General features: G+C 39.1%; 1 protein-coding gene across 3 annotated transcripts in view; it reads left to right on the forward strand.

Annotated features, from left to right (window-relative positions):
* The window catches only part of sema6ba (sema domain, transmembrane domain (TM), and cytoplasmic domain, (semaphorin) 6Ba), a 194653-nt gene extending 176216 nt beyond the window's left edge, over positions 1 to 18437 (forward strand). For all 3 annotated transcript variants that reach the window (XM_055201303.2, XM_055201304.2, XM_055201301.2), the window contains one exon: positions 11717 to 18437. In XM_055201303.2, coding sequence (XP_055057278.1) covers positions 11717 to 12636 — 920 coding nt within the window. In that variant the 3' untranslated portion in view covers positions 12637 to 18437. The remainder of the gene's footprint in view (positions 1 to 11716) is intronic.
* Positions 18438 to 19383: the final 946 nt, after the last annotated feature.

The raw sequence follows: 19383 nt of genomic DNA on the forward strand, positions 1-19383 counted from the left end.
ATATAAACCATAGATGAAAGAAGTCACATCTCTATAGCCGTACAGTTGAGTCACACAGGAGAGAAAGTGAGCGAGGTGAGAATGAATCAGAATAAAGTTCATAGGCTAAGGAAAGTTTTACTTTGTAGTTTCAAGTAACATTACATCTGTAAGTTGCTCCCAAGATAGAAATGGAGAACGACAGAGGAAAGCAGTTGTCAGTTCTCTTCTATATGTTTTAATAAGGTTTGGTTAAAGGGATAGTTCACCCAAAAATGAAGATTCTGTCCTCAGTTGTTCCGAACTTAAATAAATGTCTTTGTTCTGCTGAACACAAATGAAGATATTTTGAAAAATGTTTGTAACCAAACACATCCAGGGAACCACTGATTTCCATAGTATTATATTTTCCTACTATGGAAGTCAGTGGTGCCCCATCTGCTTGGTTGCTATTATTACACAACCCAATAATCTCAAGGCAAGTACGAAATATTTGATTTAATTATGTTCATGGACATGATTTTCCACTTTTTCTCGTGCCATTAAGCACAAATGTCTGTCTTGTCACGAATTTCTATAGTTTTTTTGTGTCAATAGCACAACTTTTTTTCGTATCATTTTATGTATTGTTTTCCCTTTTTTTTCATTGTCGCTTGGGGTTGGGGTTAGAATCAATTACTTCTGTTATATTTCAGACATCCTAACCCAAACCCCAACTCTAACCCTAACCCCAACCCCAAGCAAAAATAGTTTTACAATCAGAAGAAAAACATGTAGAAAACAATACATAAAATTACATCCTAACCCAAACCGCACATCTAACCCCAACCCCAAGCAAACTATAAGAAAACAAAATATAAAATGACATGAAAAAGAAAGTCGTGCCATGGACACGAAAAAATATTTATAGAAATTCATGACACAAAAAATATTATGTCCATGAATACGAATAAATAACACAAATATTTTGTGACTATACCACAACTTGTCTTGAGATTGGGTTGTATTACACAAACTGTTTATAATATGGCAGAAAACACAAGGGTTGTGTAAATGGTTGCAAGCTTTACTTAAGGCTGTTATGAGTTAGATGAAAGCACTGACCAAAAGTCTTCACAGAAAGTGAAAATGTGTTTTACTTGTCACACTTAACATGCATCATGAAGCTGAAGGTGAGAAGATGTGTTTACAGACAAAAGAAAACAAAGAATAACACCGAGACCATAATGAGTCACAACATCAAAAGGCAAATTAGAGCTAATTCAAGAGATTCTTATGATAAATCTAGACACATTGAAATAAAGGAGGAAAATAAAACGACATTCATGGCTAAATGACTAAAAATGCCAGTGACTTCTCAAAATAGAAAACAATCATTTTATTAGCTGTTATTCTTTAGGGGAAGTTGTGTTTGCAGTTTTTCTCTGGCTCCTATGATAGACATTGTGAGAGATTTTGTCGATTAGTGCACAATGATTATAGCAGCAAATCTTTAATTGTTATTTAGAGTTTTGTTAAGTCACTTAGTAGGAGAAAACAAGATTTTGTTGTAAAGATAACAGTCAGGCACCCGTGTTGGTTATCATTCTGGTTCATTGGGTATAATGAAAAGTGAAAAAACACGATTTCTTTAAAGCATTAACCATTTCAAATAAAATGGTTTAAAAGTCATGGCAATGGCAATTTTAGCCACACAATGCACAGTATGATGTGAGAATTATACAGTAGTGTGAAGTTTGGGATTTTTACCATGTACTGAAGCCCACGTGACAACTAGCCCAGTGCCCGCTACAGCATGTGCAGTATGACATAAGCATCTGTGGTGATTATAGGTCTGGTTCTTTCGGCATAAGATGAGAAAATATGATTTCTTTAAAGCATGGTGGTAACCTTTTAAACAAAATGGTTAAAGAATATGTGCAGTACATAAATGCAAAAAAATTCACTCTTAAATATATTTAAGTTTTAAGCAAAATTTCCTGCACATTAATGAAATTTTATTTAGACATTTAGCAGATGCTGTATCCAAAGCAACGTACAAAAGCTAGAAAAAAACCCCGATTTGTCATAGGAAAGCAATAATATGAGAAGTACAGTACAAATTCCCTTTCAGCTAACAACGTTTTCACCAATCATCTAACTGCAAATTGAACTATATATATTTAAAAAAAAAAAAATTGATTCACATTTGATACGATATCTGTCCTCGCTTTTTTATCTTTATACCTATAAATGTAAAGCATAAAATCCTTCAGATCGTTTATTGAATTTTTGTATGACTCCATATCCCATCTTTACTTAAAATATTTTTATCATAAAAAAATCATATTTAAGATAAAATACACATTTTAGTCGTGTCCTCAGGTTTTCACTCGGCCCTGTTACTCCAACACGTTCCCCTCCATTAATATTTTAGCTATGACTGAAAGTCACTCTTAATGTACTGTTATGTCACCTATATTATTTCTTAAAAGTTATCTGCTTAATTTAAAAATACCAATCTTTGGTAAATGTCTAGAATTTGCTCAGTTTTCATGTTATTAGCACATATGCCATGCAGCTATACAGTATTTCATGTAGCCTAAGTTATGCTAAAAACTCAGTGTTGTTACTTTCAGTCCTATAACTAAAAGTTACCAGAGAAGGACCAATACCCAGTTTAAATAATCAAATATGTGCGTTATTAGACGCAACAATTTTTTATTTTGACTATTTACAATAGGGCTAGTAAACGGGCAGCTCACGGGCTAAACTCGGCCCGCCAATCATCACTAACCGGCCTGCCGGTCATCTTTGTCTGATTTAAAATCAGCGTTGTTACTTTAAAGTCGTCTTTCCAGTGAAGGCCAATAAACCGGAGTCACAAATGGGCTGCGTGGGTTAGAGGTCTTCACGAGTTCACTTAGATCCAAAAACCAGAAGTCTGACTTGAGACCCGAGCAGATAAGGGTCTTAAAGTTTCATGTGTGCCTCGGACAAGGGTGGGGTATAATATTAGCGGCCTTGGGTAATTTAAAATGATTGTGTTTTTGTCAAACGGACCCGAGAAGACCCAAACTATCTTGCGTGTATGCATCATATCCTTTTTTGACCCCTCCTCTGTTCGCCAAGAGCAATTGCAAAATCATGTGGCTGGTGGTAGGTTAATTTGCTTTGGGCCAGACCTGTCAATCAATTTAAAATAAAAGGAACAGCTGCCCAAATTGGTTGTGAGACCACCATGGTTTCTTTTTGTCTAACTGTTGTGTGCTGGGATGCAGACTACACACACATCTGTGCCGTTAAAATTCAGCTGTAGCTGGGTTAAAAAAATGCCACTGGGTCGAGTCGGACTTGGGTCTAATTTTCTCTCTTGGGCCGTTTCTCAATACGCGTTCTTGTCTGTACTTGTGTTCTTGTGGACTTGTAAAATGTCATCAGTAGCGGCCGAAGTACTGTTCCAAATCAAAGTTCGCATCAACCCAAGTTCACATAACATCCCCGGATGTGTTCTTGATCTGCCCATTTTATCGAGGATGCATCAGGAGGTGACTTGTGCGGACTTCTGACAGTCAACAGCCATGAATTCGAAATATCCAAATATTACTCTTTCTGTGTCAAAAAATGTAGTTTTAAGAGCTGTTTAGTGGAGAATATAGATGAATACACTTCAAACCGGTGGTCAGTTAGTAAAGATAGCGCCTATATTAAAATTTCCTTTTGGATATGTGAGTTCCGATGAATCAGGGGTTGGTCAGCGGTGTATACACCGACAAGGGCAGCCTCATCTCAGCAAGTCCTTCTGAAATTTGCCGCAATCTCAGTGGTCAAACATAAAATATTCCCTTTGGATATTCTAACTGGTATTTTTGTCTCATCAATTTATTTCTCTTTATTATTCATATGAAGTCTGTTATTTGTTTTCCTTTTAACTGATGGAAAAGTTAAATTTCAGAACTTAAATCACATATATTTTTTATAATCTTAACACTGTATTAAATTACTGCGCTTTACTTTAACTAGGTGTTTTTCTTGTGGTTATTTCATGTTGTACAATTGTATGTTATAGTTTAGTAGTATTAAAATAAATAGTTTTATAATAAAATAAATAAATAAATGCTTCATTTTGTGATAAATACATTAAAGCTAATCAGCTTATTCACGTGTTGCCTTAACCTCATATTAGGGTTTTTGCATTTGATATATTTCGTTAAAAATACATTAAAATAAGAATAGCCAGGACTGCACGTATTGGTTAGACTGAATGATGACCTCAAGTACTCTGCTCTCCCATTTGCAATATAATGGCGCTTTTCCATTGAATAGTACCCCACGGTTTGGTTTAGTTTGGGTTGGGTCAGCTTACTTTTGGGAGCTTTTCCATTAGGTGCACAAAGTGGTACCCGATACTTTTTTCGTACCTCTGTTGGGGTTCCAATGGCGCTTTTCCATTGCATAGTACCCCACGGTTTGGTTTAGTTTAGTTTGGGTCGGGTCAGCTCACCTCACTTTGGCGTGGTTAGCTTTTCCATTGAGTTTAGTATCACTTCGCAGTGGGAGGGATTATAGGCGTGTCGTTATATTTGCGCTGCATACTGCTGTGACATCATACAAGTGAGAGCGTTGTTGTACATTCCCATTCATTTATTTATTTCTCAGTCCGCCACAAAATTAAAATTGGCCACCACAAATAGATGTTTGCACATCGCGTTTATCACTACCTCTGTCTCATATGAGTTTCAGTTCAAACACCAGTGGCGTCAGCTGACGGCGCTCCGCTGAGCCTCATAGTTGCATTTAAGCATCTATGCGAACCTGCGCGACGCGAATGTTCCGCCACAAACTGCAAGAATGGAAAAAACTGTTATGGTGTCCCTGATTCTCTGATTCTGTGGATGTTTTTATCGCTAAAAGGGAGTTTGGAAACTTAGCAGAGCACAGAAGACAACATGTTTGCTCGAGACAGCGCAAGCTAGCACACTGAGGTAAAGCTAAACTTTACAGTGATGACGCTGTAGTGACGATTCTGTCAGACCAATCAGTGATCTACTGTGTTTTCGCATCACGTTTGGTATCAGCTCGGGTCGCTTGGAACCCCAACCGAGGTGGTTGAGAATCAGGGACACCATAACAGTTTTTTCCATTCTTGCAGTTTGTGGCGGAACATTCGTGACGCGCACGTTCGCATATATGCTTAAATGCAACTCGAATGAGGCTCAACGGAGCGTCGTCGGCTGACGCCACTGGTGTTTAAACTGAAACTGTCATATGAGACAGAGGTGGTGATAAACGCGATGTGCAAACATCTATTTGTGGTGGCCAATTTTAATTTTGTGGCGGACTGATAAATAAATAAATGTATGGGAATGTACAACAATTCTCTCACTTGTATGATGTCACAGCAGTAGACAGCGTAAATATAACGACACGCCTATAATCCCTCCCACTGCGAAGTGATACTAAACTCAATAGAAAAGCTAACCACGCCAAAGTGAGGTGAGCTGACCCGACCAAAACTAAACTAAACCGTGGGGTACTGGAAAAGCGCCATAACCAGACTCGCATCCTCCCGTCCTCGGGAGTTCGTTCTTCTGAGTCTGAACTTGCAAGTCCGAACTACGATGGAAGCAAGTCCGAACTTGGCGTACTTGGTATTGAGAAACGGCCTTGGTCTCGGGTCGGGTTATTCTTAAAAAAATATATTTATGAACTCTAAAAAATGCTGGGCTGTGTCATCATTGGACATTATTTTCAAACACGTTGAAACAACCCAGCAGTTGGGACATTTTAACCCAGCAGTGTGTACTGTCCAATAGTGACCCAGCCCTGGGTTAAAAACAGCCCAGCATTTTTTTTGGGGGGGCACATCGGGTTTGGGTCATATATATCGAATTAAAAAAGAAAACATGAAGTGCAATTTTACAGTTAGTACTGTACAAAAATACAAGTTTTGAGTATTTTTTGTGCAATGTTTAATAGTTGAACTATTAACATTTGGCTTTTTCGATGTTAAACTGCAATTGTTTTTAAAATATTTGTGATTAAAAGGCAAAATACTGGTTACAATTGCAATTTTTCTATATTTTTTGTTTTTTAATGTTTTTAATATATATAATAGATTTATAATAGGTAAAAAACATGTAAGAGGTAAAAATAGGGGTAAAGATTGGCCCCCATCATATTAACATTTTTAAAATCTGGCCCTCGAAGAATAGTAGTTGAAGACTCCTGATTTATGCAAATGGCATCGATTCGGTCAAATGCAACCCCTCCCCCCACACCTGGCATTTTCAGCCCCAAGATGCAATTACTATAAAATCTTCCCTGTATATTCAAATCTTGATTTCATATTTACCAGCTTCTATACATACATTTCAAAATGTAATATGTGTGAATCTATTATACATGTTGGACACTTGCTGTCGAAATTGGCAGCTCTTGGCCAAAAGAGGTCCGGAGACACGATTTTTAATAGTCTCTTTATAAGTAAATAAAAGACCCAGACACAGAGCCCTAGCATGCAGCTTCATCAGACATTCAATTGCACAATAAACCTGAAAATCAGCTGTAAGGGCAGATAGAGTCCAGTCTCATTTCTAGAAAATTGCCGGCTGTCTGGTCAGTGTAATATGATTTGCTTTAAGGGTTTGAACCGTGAGTCAGTAACTCATTAAAGCGGCCACTCCTCCTGCCGACGGCACTGCTGCAGTCTGCTAGTCAACCTTCTCTCATCTACATCAAACAGTCTCGCTGACATCAAACACCTCTCATCTCTCTATCATTCACATACAGCCGTTCAGTTATATTTGAGATCAGCGTATGACCCTGAATGCCAGCAGAGAAGAGAGAAACACGGTAAACACCCACATTAACACCAATCTAACAAAACATAATATATATTAGAAATAGTTGACAACGGGCCATTGAATTATTCGAAAATAATGCACACCCAAGGTGGTAATGCAGCATGATGCGAAGTGGAGATTATAAAAATTATTCAAAGGACCTGAGTCAATTATTACGCTTTACCACAGACATTGCTAAGACTGTTGGTTTTTTAAGACGTTTGACAGGTCAGGCGTGCGTTTATCAAAAAATAATGCATTCCCATGGAACATTTCTCAGCCAATCACAATAAAGCATTCAACAGCCCCGCCATCATCTTAATCTTATTATACACAATATCTTTGATTTTCTATATAAAGCTTATCAGAAAAGTGTTTGTGTGTTTGATCTTATGCGTGTTTTTGTAGTTTTGTTATGAAACACTTTATTGATGTGTGCTCACTGCCACAATGCCAGACTCCTGTGAGAGGTGCCAGCGCATTGCTTTGAAAACTATTAATAATAATAGTAGTCCTTCTTAATGGCAAAAACATACCATGGTAATACTTTAATTGTCTTTCATTGCTTTAATGTGCTCATTGTTTCTGCTTCAATGAATGCAGTGCATGATGGTAGCTAACTGCACGATTTGTCATATCTGTAAATTTATGGAAGCAATCACTTCTGTGCCATAAAAAAGGATGTTTAAAATCTTATCAGATTTTCAAAAGGTGAGAGACAACAAACATGACGATAAAAAAGAATAGTGTGGAGTGTGACTATGATATCAGGACAGCACACAACATATCAACAGAGTCACAATCACAATATGGATGTAGTGTCCGTGACATCACTCGTAGGTTTGTGAAGAACATTTTTGAAGCCAATTGTTGGCATCACTGCGCATCCCTCGGGGATAACCGAGGTGGGACGTGGGTAAAGCTGAGGTGCCTGGTTACTGAAATCACGCCCACCTACCTCGTCCGTAGTGACAGCAGTGGCAGTTCGCCTGTCACTCAAGTGACCACACCCTTAATTATGCAGAAGTTTCAGGCTTAATATAATTTAAACTGATGAATTCACCCCCTCACAGTTCTCATGAAGGGCAAAATTAGCTATATAGACCAAAAGACTTTTTGTACCAGGCTGTAAACATATTATTTTCTACTGTACATTTGGGCATTTTAACATGGGAGTCTTGGGATTGACTAGTCAGTTTCTAGTGGCCAGTCAATGAATTGCACTACCGTATTGGCTTTACAATTGAGACCGAAAGGTTGCCCCTTGGTCACGACAAAATGTGCATTCTTCATAGATGTGTGTCGCTGTCATTAGGCTTTCCTGATTTTGCCAAGTGGTTGATGTCCTCAGGGCAACACTATATTGACCCTGGGACCACATTTCAATCAACCAATCAGATTTCAGAAATAAGTTTACAGTTTGTTTAAGTTTAAGCTTACAACCAACAAGGTCATTAGGAGCCAATCCTAATTCTGGATGTTCTGGTAACAACCAAAAACAAATGAGTAACTGTTCTCTCAGTAAACTCCACTGCTTCATGCTCATTGGTTATCGTTCCTGAAAGTCGCTCATCATTTACATAAAGTTAAACTATTCTAAAAATTTGTTGCATAGCTGGACACGCCCACTTCCTGTCGCCAACGGTCACTCTTGTCGCTGGAAATCAGCAAGCTTCCATTGAAATGAATAAGATTGTGTCACTCCGCCGTTGATTATTGCATGCAGTTTGCAAACAGCTTGAGAATGAGGGAAATCTCGCAAAGCCTCTCGCGGTCAAACGTGACTTCACAGTTAACAAACATGGTGAACGACAGACAAAAATAATTTGCAATAACACTAATTGAACTTCTTATAACATCTCTAATGTCCATCTCACTTGAACAGACTGTACCTGTTGTACCATAACTACAGTTGTTATGCTCTCGACTTTCATCATGTTGAATATTTACGATATGAGATTGTAGTTTCAAGCCAACATGATTTCACGGAAAGTCGTGTTATAGTTACGCAAACTTTGATTAATCTATTTGTGTCCATGGCACGAAATTAAGCTTTTTTCCTGCCTTAAGCACGCATGTCTTTTTCGTGACACTCACACGAATTTCTATACATAGTTTCTCGTGTCCGTGGCACGACTTTCTTTTTTGTGTCATTACATTTTTATGTATTGTTTTCTCCTTTTTTCCCTATTTTTAAATCACCGTCGCTCGGGGTTAGATTTGGGGTTTGGGTTAGGACAGGGGTGGGCAATTCCTGGTCCTGAGGGTCACAGCCCTGCAGAGTTTAGCTCCAACCCTAATCAAACACAACTGAAAAATCTAATTGAAGTCTTCAGGACTGTTTGGAAATGACATTCAGGTGTGTTGATTAAGGTTGAAGCTACGTAAACTCTGCAGGACTGCGGCCCTCGATGCCCACCCCTGGGTTAGGATGTACTTTTATGAATTGGTTTCTACATGTTTTTCTTCCGCTTTTAAAACTATTCTCGCTTGGAGTTGGGGTTAGAGTTGGGGTTTGGGTTAGGATGTCTAAAAATGTAACAGAAAGTGATTCTAACCCCAAGCGACAATGATAAGAAAATTGAAAAAAAATCAATGAGAAAACTGACACGAAAAAGAAAGTCGTGCAATGCACACAAAAAATTATTTGTAGAAATTCGTCCGAGTGTCACAAAAAAGACATTCGTGCTCAACGCATGGAAAAAAGCTGAATTCTGTGCCGTGGACACAAATAAATTAATAAAATTTTGCGTGACTATAACACGACTTTCCGTGGGATCAGTCTGTTCCAAGCCGATCCAGTCACTCTTAACACAACACACGCTTCAAACAAATGAGATATGATAGGGGGTATATCTGCCTGATTTTTGTCTGATTTGTACACAATACAAACTGAGTAAGTGAGTGATTCATCAAACAAGTTGAAGTTTGACCAGCTGTCAAGACATTTACCAGCTCGGATACTGAGAGAGACTCAAGATTCCGACATTTGTGAAACTTCTAACAACCCACACATAAACCATCACTAGTGGAGATATGCTGAGGTAGAAGAGAGAGATAAAGAGGAACATTGAGGTGATAGAGGTTAAAATCAAGGACATCTCACATGAAAAAGTGTTAGTCATCAACTCCAGCAATTGCGGCATTCTTTAAGACTTAAGACTTGTTTTATAGTTTCTAGTCATCTCATCCAAGTCTTTTAATATAAACCTGAATAGCACGGGTTGCTTGTGGTCATACCAGTATACTGTTTAACAACTACAGGTGCAGGGTTACATGTTACATTATTTTGTAAGAGCACTGCCGTCTGGATGCACTCCATCTTTCTGATTAATAAGGAAAGGCTCATCTCTTATGTCATCGATTGTTTGAGATTAAATGAACAGAAACTCAATATTTCAATTCTTCATTGTTTCATACAGTAAGATGAACTCTCTTGATGCTTATCAGCCTTTCGGTTTTAAAATCTTGGGCCTACAGAGCATAACTGTGTCAATAGATGTATATGTTCTGTGTTTTTTATGTATGTATCCCCCTGTATTTTTATTTGTATTCCTAAGAAAAAAACATGCACTTAGAGGGTTTTGCAGCGAAAGACAGTCAATTTATTTATTTTTTAAATACCAATGAAATGACTAAAGTGACATTTGTGAAACCTAAACATAAGAGCCTGATAAAAAAATGCTCATTTACAAGAATACATGTTAGATGCACTTAGAGGGTTTTGCATTTGAGCTCTTCATGTATTTTGCTCTTCAAATTTGGCGTGCATTTGATACGTCAGTCCTTCCTGTTCATTTATATGGCGCATCTTTTCGTGTCGTTTTATCTATTGATTTAATTTTTTCATTTGGGGTTGGTTTTGGGATTTGCTTTAGGATGTCATTTAATATATAGGTTTCTATATGTTTTGTTATTATTTTAAACCATGGTCGCTTGGAGTTGGGGTTAGAATTGGGATTTGGATGTTATTTTATGTAACAAAAAGTTGTTCTAACCCCAAACCCAAGTGACAACGGTAAAAAAACGAAAAAAAATGAGAAACCAAAAAACAAAGATGTGCCGTATTAAGTGAATGGGGAAGGACTGGCTTATCATATGCACGTAAAATGGAATTCCCATATGTATTGCATGGCTTTTCACACTGCTTGCTATTTATACTTTCACAATTTATACTTTTTTATGCAAATTAGGCTCATCATAGAACCAGATTCAAAAAAACGTCAACCTTCGACGCAATTAACATTAAACTCTTACTGCCCAAGGGAAACTGCCTTTTAATGGAGTTTCAATTTAAATGGATGTTAAAAGACGGGTGGTGTAGTTGAGCACACTTTCAGAATTTTAAGGAACTCAATCAGGTCTGACTCACAGATGTGTACAGTCTCAGTAAAGTTTCTCATATCTTGGTTGTTTGATGCATCCTACACAGCCAGAACCCACCTGCAAACTGGGGAATAGACTTATGCAAATTGCAATCAACAGTAATTTTGTGGCCGTGTTGGCAGCATTACTGTATTTGCATACCTTTAATGAATAAAGTTCCAGCTTAATCAGCCTGATCTCACGAGAATTCGTCCATATTTTACATGTTGGCTAATTCGTATAAATTCATACAAAGTTAATCATGCAAAACCATATGATTACCATAAAAAACAGTAACGAAACCCACATGGGTCAAGGCAAATCATACAAAAATGTATGAATGTGGTCGTACGAATTAATACGAATTAGCAACCTCGTAAAATACATAGAAATTGCCATGAGATAGCGTTGTCATAACACATGCACAAAATCAACATTAAGGGTGAAATTCATTCATTGTGAATTCCCACTTTGGTTTGTTTTGTTTATTTTAGTCAAATATATTTTGAAATGCTAACTTTTAAATTTTTGTGTTCTTCTCTCTGCAGGACTTTTACGTGAGAGTTTCATGGATGAACCTGAAAGCCTTGTTACCTTGAACCTGTTGGTTATCGCCGCAGTATCCGCATTCTCCACCGGCGCCGCGCTCTCAGGTCTGGCCGTGTGCTGGATCATGGGACAGAAGCACCGTCACCGTTCGCACAGCAACACACCATCCTCCAGCAGTCAGCGGAAGAGTGAGAAGGAGCGTTGCATGATAGGACAAAACAGGAGCGGCTCTGTGATGAGCGTATCGCGGCACAGCACCGCAGACCGTCCACGGTCGCAAGGCGAGACTCTCTTTGTCATGCCCAACGGTTGGGTTAAAGCAGGCGACCTGGATCCGGGTCTACTGCCCACACCTGAGCAGACGCCCTTGCAGCAGAAACGCGGGTTACGCCTCTCTGACTCCGGATCTAGCTGGGATCAAAGTCAGACCTTCTTGAGTTCGGTGGGCACCCAGTGCCCGCCACCCCCCTCTACCCTTTACCTCAGCTCTAAGCTCTTACAGGGCACCGGGCGACGACACGAGGAGGCCATCGAGACCGGCATTGACCGTCAACGCTACGTTTCCATCTCCAAATACCGTGATCAAGGCATTCGCCCAGGCACTCTCCTTCGCAAGTCAGCGGGTGAATACAACTACCCCATGACTCCCCAAGACTCCCCCGACCGACGGAGGGTGGTATCAGCCCCCAGCACCCAGGTAGAGTACAGCGGCGAGCCTCTTCGTTGGACCCACGAAGGATACATCTTCAGCAGTCATGGTTTGCCACCAACGGGTCACCACCATTATACCCCGACTTCACAGCATCCTGCGGGGCTGACGCGCTCTGTGATGCACGGGTCACGGGGGTTTATCGACCTGGCAGATTTCAACCATTTGCTCGGTAAGGGAGGCAGCGATCGGACGCCCACCGGCCAGTGAATAAAGAGAAGGGAGATCGTGAGAATTGAAGGAATTGAAGAAATGTGAGAAGCTAAATTCACATATCGACCGCAGAGCCGATGCAGGGCAGGCCAATCACAGCGGCTCTTTGTCTCTCTCTTCTCACTTTCTTTCTTCACCTGCTTGTCATCCTGTTTTTATCTGAGCTCATTTGTCCAGAGCTGCCGCTATATGAGTCACATTGCATAAGGACGGACTAAACGGACCTTGCTGACAAAGAGAAGAGCAGCCATTTCGGCAAAGAGACCCTTTCTCTTTCTCTCACAGCTCTATGTAGGCACGCTGCATTCGGAGATAAGCTGACTGAGTACGATTGCAGTTGACCGAATGTTATTGTGTATTTATCAGACCTGGGATGTCACTTTCAGCAGATTTATTTATTTGCACAGATTCAGATTTGCAGGATTGTTGATTCACGCATACAGTGAACAGAAGACGGGTGCTGGTTCTTATGTCGGCACGGCTGTAGCTTGGCGGTGTAAGGGGCGGTTCACATTTTGCTTTTTTTGTTCAAGCAAATACTTTATTTCGAATGTTGATGCGTGGCAAGCACGCTCAAATAGAGAGTGACTCGGCACACGCAAGCGGTGCAACGCTCTTTTTTTCCAGGGGCGGCAGCCAACTTTTCAGATTGACTGTCGAAAAGAAGGAGGAAAGCATCACGGTCACGCTTTCCACGTGAACCATCCCTAAAGATGCTGTTTGATGGATTTTGCTAGGTCAGATGCTTTCCTGTAATCCAAAACTATCAAAATAACACCCTCTGAGAATCTGCTGTTGCCCCTCGAATATATATTTTCTAAATAATGCAATTTAGTTGAATGAAATAGCAAAATAATTTGGCAATTATGTTATAAATAGCAAAGCGTATTAAAAGTCCACACATTTCAACCCTAAAAACTAATGTATGATGTAGCTACTGTCCATTTGCCCCTATTCTTCTCTCTATCTCATGCACTGAGGACTTTACTGCAGTATTACCTCAGCCCCAAATACATTAAAATGAATGACAAGAGAGAGACAGAGAGAGGAGGGGGGGATTGATTAGACATTTCATGGTCTCAGCCACATGAATTCCTGTGTAGCTCTGTGTTTTATCAGAGAAATAAGGAGCTCTGAGAACTTACGAACATGCTGGAATCTAAATCTTTTTGCCTGTTTGTTTTATTTCTTCCTTTTTTGTACAGTAAATTTTTTACACTACACAATACGGGATGGAGCACAGAATTGTGGATGTTTCGCAGAAAGACATGATGAGGGTCAGAGAAAGAGAGAGATCAACTCCTAATGAGTCATACACACCAAACGCTAATTCGACGTTTTGCGCGAGTAGATTACATACAGGGTCAATGCAAAGATACAAATTGACGCGGACTTTCGCAGGGCGATGCGAATGACGCGAGTTGGGCGGAGCGATTGTCGCGAAAACATTCGCTGTTCGCCTTAGGCGAGTCTATCGTGCAAGTCGAAAATATTCACATGACACAAAGTTAAATCCTGCGAGGAATCTAGATTGAGGAATGCGATGCTACATATTTGGTGTGTACATAGCATAATGCAGAGTTTGCGTCTATTCGCGTCTTTGCATTGACTTTGTATTTAATCTACTAGCGCAAATTGTTGAATTTACGTTTTCATTATCTGGCGTACACACCAAACCCGCACCATTGCATTCTTCGCTCTAGATTACTTGCTGGGTTTAATTTCGTGTCATGCAAATTTTTCACTTGAGTTGAATATATTCAGTTTGCGCAAAGATGCGTTTGATGCGAGTGGCGTGTGTTTTCGCGGCAATCATGCCGCACAATTCGCCTCATTTGCATCGCCCTGCGCGAGTTGGCGTCTGTTTGCATCTTTGCATTGACTTTTATGTAATCTACTTGCGCAAATTGTTGAATTCGCGTTTGATGTGTTCGCCCCATAAGGTTCCTAAACTCTTCTGTGCCATTCTTTCCTATTTGAAGATGCTAAAGATGTTTGGCGTTTGTCTATTTTGCATTTGGACTCTACATGAGAGAGAGAAAATGAGAAAGAGATGCGGATGAGAGAACTGAAGGACAATGAAGTCATGTGACTTGAAGTTCAGTGGATGAGCACCTGTCATTGGTTTTGTGTCTGTGAAGTAACCAATCATTTTGCTCTTTATATATTTATATATTTCAAGACACATTTTCATACATTTTTATTTGATGTGTTTTGGTTAAACCCCATAAAACTCATTCTGGTACAATTGAATCCTCCTTGCAACTAATGTGTAAAAATATCCTCTGTTTATTTCAAAGTTTAGCATCATCAGTGTGTTGAAATGGGGCCTAATATATGAATGGACCACATCCCGCCCATCTCCACATAGATCTGTTATTAAATGGTTAATAATATCAGTCTGTAAGACATTGAAAGCAGATGTCTGATTAGATGGCTGGCCACACGCACACTCGAGTACACAGGAATGCACTTAATAACGTTGCTGGTGCACCTGTAACATGTCGTTTATTAAAAGCACATGCTTGAATGTGCTTTAAATGCGACACGCATCACTTAACCATAGGCTTCAATCCAGAGATCGTGCACTCGACAAACACTCACGCTTGCAGTTGTGCGCGACGGTTGGTTGAACAATGATTAGCTCATAAATCCAGTTGAAAGGAGAGTCCTGCCCATGTGTGTTTAGATGAGTGTGTGTGTATGTATTTACATCTTCTGTTCAGCAATGCAGACACACCACGCACGAAATCTGATCCAGAACACAGGATTTGGTTCTGGATATAGCCGTTTACCTGTAGCTCAAGGGCAAGTAATCAGATTTAGGAAGTAAGAAATGCCAATAGATGCTAATGTGAACTCCATATGTGGAGAAAGAAAAACATGCATCATCATATCATGCTAAGCAACCTTAAATGAATTGTGCCATATATGTGTAATGTACAATATTGTGGATAAGTCTTATAAGCCACCGCCAAGTTTCAATGACCACCCATATTTATTTTTCACTCTTTTTATTAAGATACAAAAGGAAAATACAGGAAATATGTGCAGAAATTGTCAAAACATATGGGGGTTGTTCAGATAAAATTCAGTATTTAGTGTTCTTTCTATTGGCACCAAGCACATCTTGAACTTTTTTGAGGAGAATAAAGTCATTAGATAAGAATTCGAAATTAGGATTTCATTTCATTTATGTGCAATGCTGCGTACACACCAAATACGAAGCATCGCATTCCTCTAGATTATATGCTGAATTTAACTTGGTTCTTGCGAATATTTAGCTTAAATGGAATATTTTTAACTTGCGTGAAGACACGTTTGCGGCAACCCAGACAGCAGACGACTCCGGGCTGGATCTGCGCTGGATCTGCTGACTTCGGTGCGGATCCGGTACGGGTCTGGCCCAGAGTAGTCTGCTGTCGGGAAAATATTGCTTGTTTTCACGGCAATCGCCCCGCCCAGTTCACGTTGTTCGCATCGCCCTGCGCGAGTTCGCATCTATTTGAGTCTTTGCTTTGACTTTGTATGTAATCTACTCGCGTTTGTGTTTACACCCCATAAGAGGTCCTGCAGGTTTCTGCTATTGTTCAAGTGTAAGAGGAGATCACACGAAATAGACTGTAAAAATTTCTGTAGAAATTACAGTATTACTGGGTATTACTGGCAACTAGCTACCAGTAACTTACTGTAGATTTTACATTTATGTTATTTACTGGCAACAGTTTGTTCAAAGTTAAATGAACATGAAACATTTTTAGTCTTTATCTTCTACAGTAAGTTACTGGCAACCAGCTGCATAATTACAGCAACTTTTTTAGCAAAGTTTTTTTTACAGTTTTTTTAATACTTTTCCTGTATTTTCTGGTTGTATTTTAATAAAAAGACTGAGAAATAATTATATATGGCCACAATATCATTGCAAAAACAACAAATTTAATGGTGGAATATAATGGCTGCCTATATGGCGGTGTTTTAGTGCCACCTAAAAAAATAAAAATAAATGCAATTTTGAGAATAAAGTCAAAACATTTTGATAATAAAGTCAAAATTATGAGAATTGGTGCAGTGTCCGGATCCTTATTTTAACCCCATGTTGATGTGCTAAATGATGAAGATTTCTTTATTGCTAAATCCCGTCCTAAAATAGGATTTAATCCTCCACATCCATGTCTAACAGAAGCTACAACAACATTGTTTCCTGCAATTTTGTGTAATACTTCAAATATATAACGAGTTTGTTCTCGAAATGTTTTGACTTTATTCTCATAATTTTGACTTTATTCTTAAAATGTTTTTACTTTCTTTTGATAATTATGTTTATAATTTTTGAAACTTTATTTTTGAAACGTTTCGACTTTATTCTCGTAATTTTTTAGGTGGCACTAAACGCCATCGTAGGCCTAATGCAGGGTTTACACCAGACGCGGTAGATGCGGCAAGCACAAGTGATTTACATGTAAAGTCAATGCAAAGACGCAATTAGGCATCCTGCGGCGCGGTACACGTCGTAAGTGCGGCGTGAATGGCGCAGAACGTGCGGTTGGAAAAATCTGAACTTCGGTGGATTTCCGCACCGCGTTAACCAATCAGGACCTTGCTGTAGTAGTGACGTGATTACAGGAAGCGAGCTGAGTCTCAGCGGAGTCGCAGAAGCCCCTCCCATGACGCAAATTTTCGCGTGAATGTCTCGAATTACTAGAATTTCACGCACGAATGACGCGAGAGAGCTCAAATGTTCAAGCGTCCAACTACACGCGAATAGCGCGTTTTTGCCGCCTCTACCGCGACTGGTGGGAATGAACCATGAGACATTTGCACAGTACTGTATGTATTTGCCAAATAACAGTAAATGAAGTTTGTTAATGTATTACTAAGAGACCAAAATATTAAATAGGGTAGGGTGGTATTTTTAAGATTCTTCGAAGCCCACGACCTTAGTGAATAGCCACTATTTTTATTATTCACTTGCATTGTCATGCAACATCATTTTTCTTTCGGGCCTGAAGAAACACCACACAAACTGCCTTCAATTAAAAGACACAATCGTTCACAGATCTTAAAGATTTCAGTGCCTAAAGTTTCCATTTTGTTAGCAAGTCTTTTTAAATTTCCATAGCTTTGCACCTCACAACATTTCTGTCGTTTTTTTCTGTATTCTCATTGGCATTGATTGACAGTGATTTTCACGCAGTGTCTTAATTGTTAATTCTGCTCTATTGTTGTCAAAGGAAAGTGTTGAATGTGCTGTGAATATAATCCAACAATCTTTACCCATAAGCACTTGCTGTTACAACAGAGAGGTCTTTATCTTTGACCGCGTTGCATCGAGCACAATATTGTACAGCAATGAAGGCCAGATGAATTTTTGCATTTCCACAAATGATCACATTTATAGGTTTTCACAGACTCTGCAAAACGAAGACGGATTTTTGATCTCTTGAAATTGGACTAAATGAACATTGAACGGCGTTTGTAAGATTTGTTTTACGTCGAGTCTGACGGACCTTTACTCAGCTGCTCTGTACATAGCTGAAACACTGAGTTTAACCCCACCACCGGCGATGATGTAATGTCCCTGTGTATAGAAAATGAGGGACGGTATACAGTGAAAATCGTTTCTTTGTTTGTGGGTTGGTTTTTAAATAATCACACATGTATAGAGGTACACAACTAAACACCTGGTATCGCAAATGTACAAGACACACGACAATACTGGAGCACACACTTATTTTCAGACGTCAGTCGACGTGGATATTTTATCATTCTAATAAACACAATAGATTGTTTGAGCTCTGTCTCTGTGTTTGACCTCTGTTGTATTAAAGCCATGATGTTACAAATGGTGAGAAATTAGATTTATCTCTTGATTAAATACGATTATAAAAAAGATGACTCATGTGTTCTAGTTTATCAGACCAATAGTTAAAGGGGTAGATAATTGTAAACAAACAGTTCTATAGCACCCTTGATTTCCATAGTATTTTATTTCCTACTATGGAGGTCAATGGTGCTCTTAAACAAGTTTGAATTAGAGATGCGCAGATATATTGGACAATAATCGTTATCGGTCAATAAAAGCAATTTTTCACACTATCGGCGGATACTTTAAAAACAGCTGAAAGTCATGGCTAATATGTCCTGTCAATCAAAAGAGATTAGAAAAATGCTATGAATTTAAGCACTGTGTATAGAAAATGTAAAGAAATTTTATATTATAAGGAATGAATAACATTCAGAAAATGTCATCTTCAGAATGCAGTTAATGCAAGTTAATACTGTATAACAACCAAACTACTGGCAGATATCTGTTTGAATAATCAGGTATCTGTGAAAACTGGCAACCGACAGAATAAAATGGTGTTCTCTTGCAGTCGCCTCAAGCACCAGACGGCGCAAAGAGGATTGAATATGTGAAAATTGGAAATTTGGATACGGGTGAGTAAATAATGACATTGTTTAATGACATTGTCCGGCAATTGGTCAGGTGCCGTGCAAGATTCAGAGCTATTGGCTAAAATAACTTTTAATGTGTAATGCCTTATTCAAAATTTTAGGAAATCATACTAAGGGCCCTATTTTAATGATCTAAGCGCATTGACTAAAGCACATGGCGCACGGTCTAAACGGGCGTGTCCGATGCCACTTTGTTAATTTAAGGACGGGAAAAATGGTTTGTGCGCCAAGCGCACGGCCTAAAAGGTTTGTTCCTATTTACCTAATGAGTAATGGGTGTGTTTTGGC

The sequence above is a fragment of the Misgurnus anguillicaudatus genome, chromosome 2 (genome assembly GCF_027580225.2).
Source record: "Misgurnus anguillicaudatus chromosome 2, ASM2758022v2, whole genome shotgun sequence".
NCBI classification, from domain to species: Eukaryota; Metazoa; Chordata; class Actinopteri; order Cypriniformes; family Cobitidae; genus Misgurnus; species Misgurnus anguillicaudatus.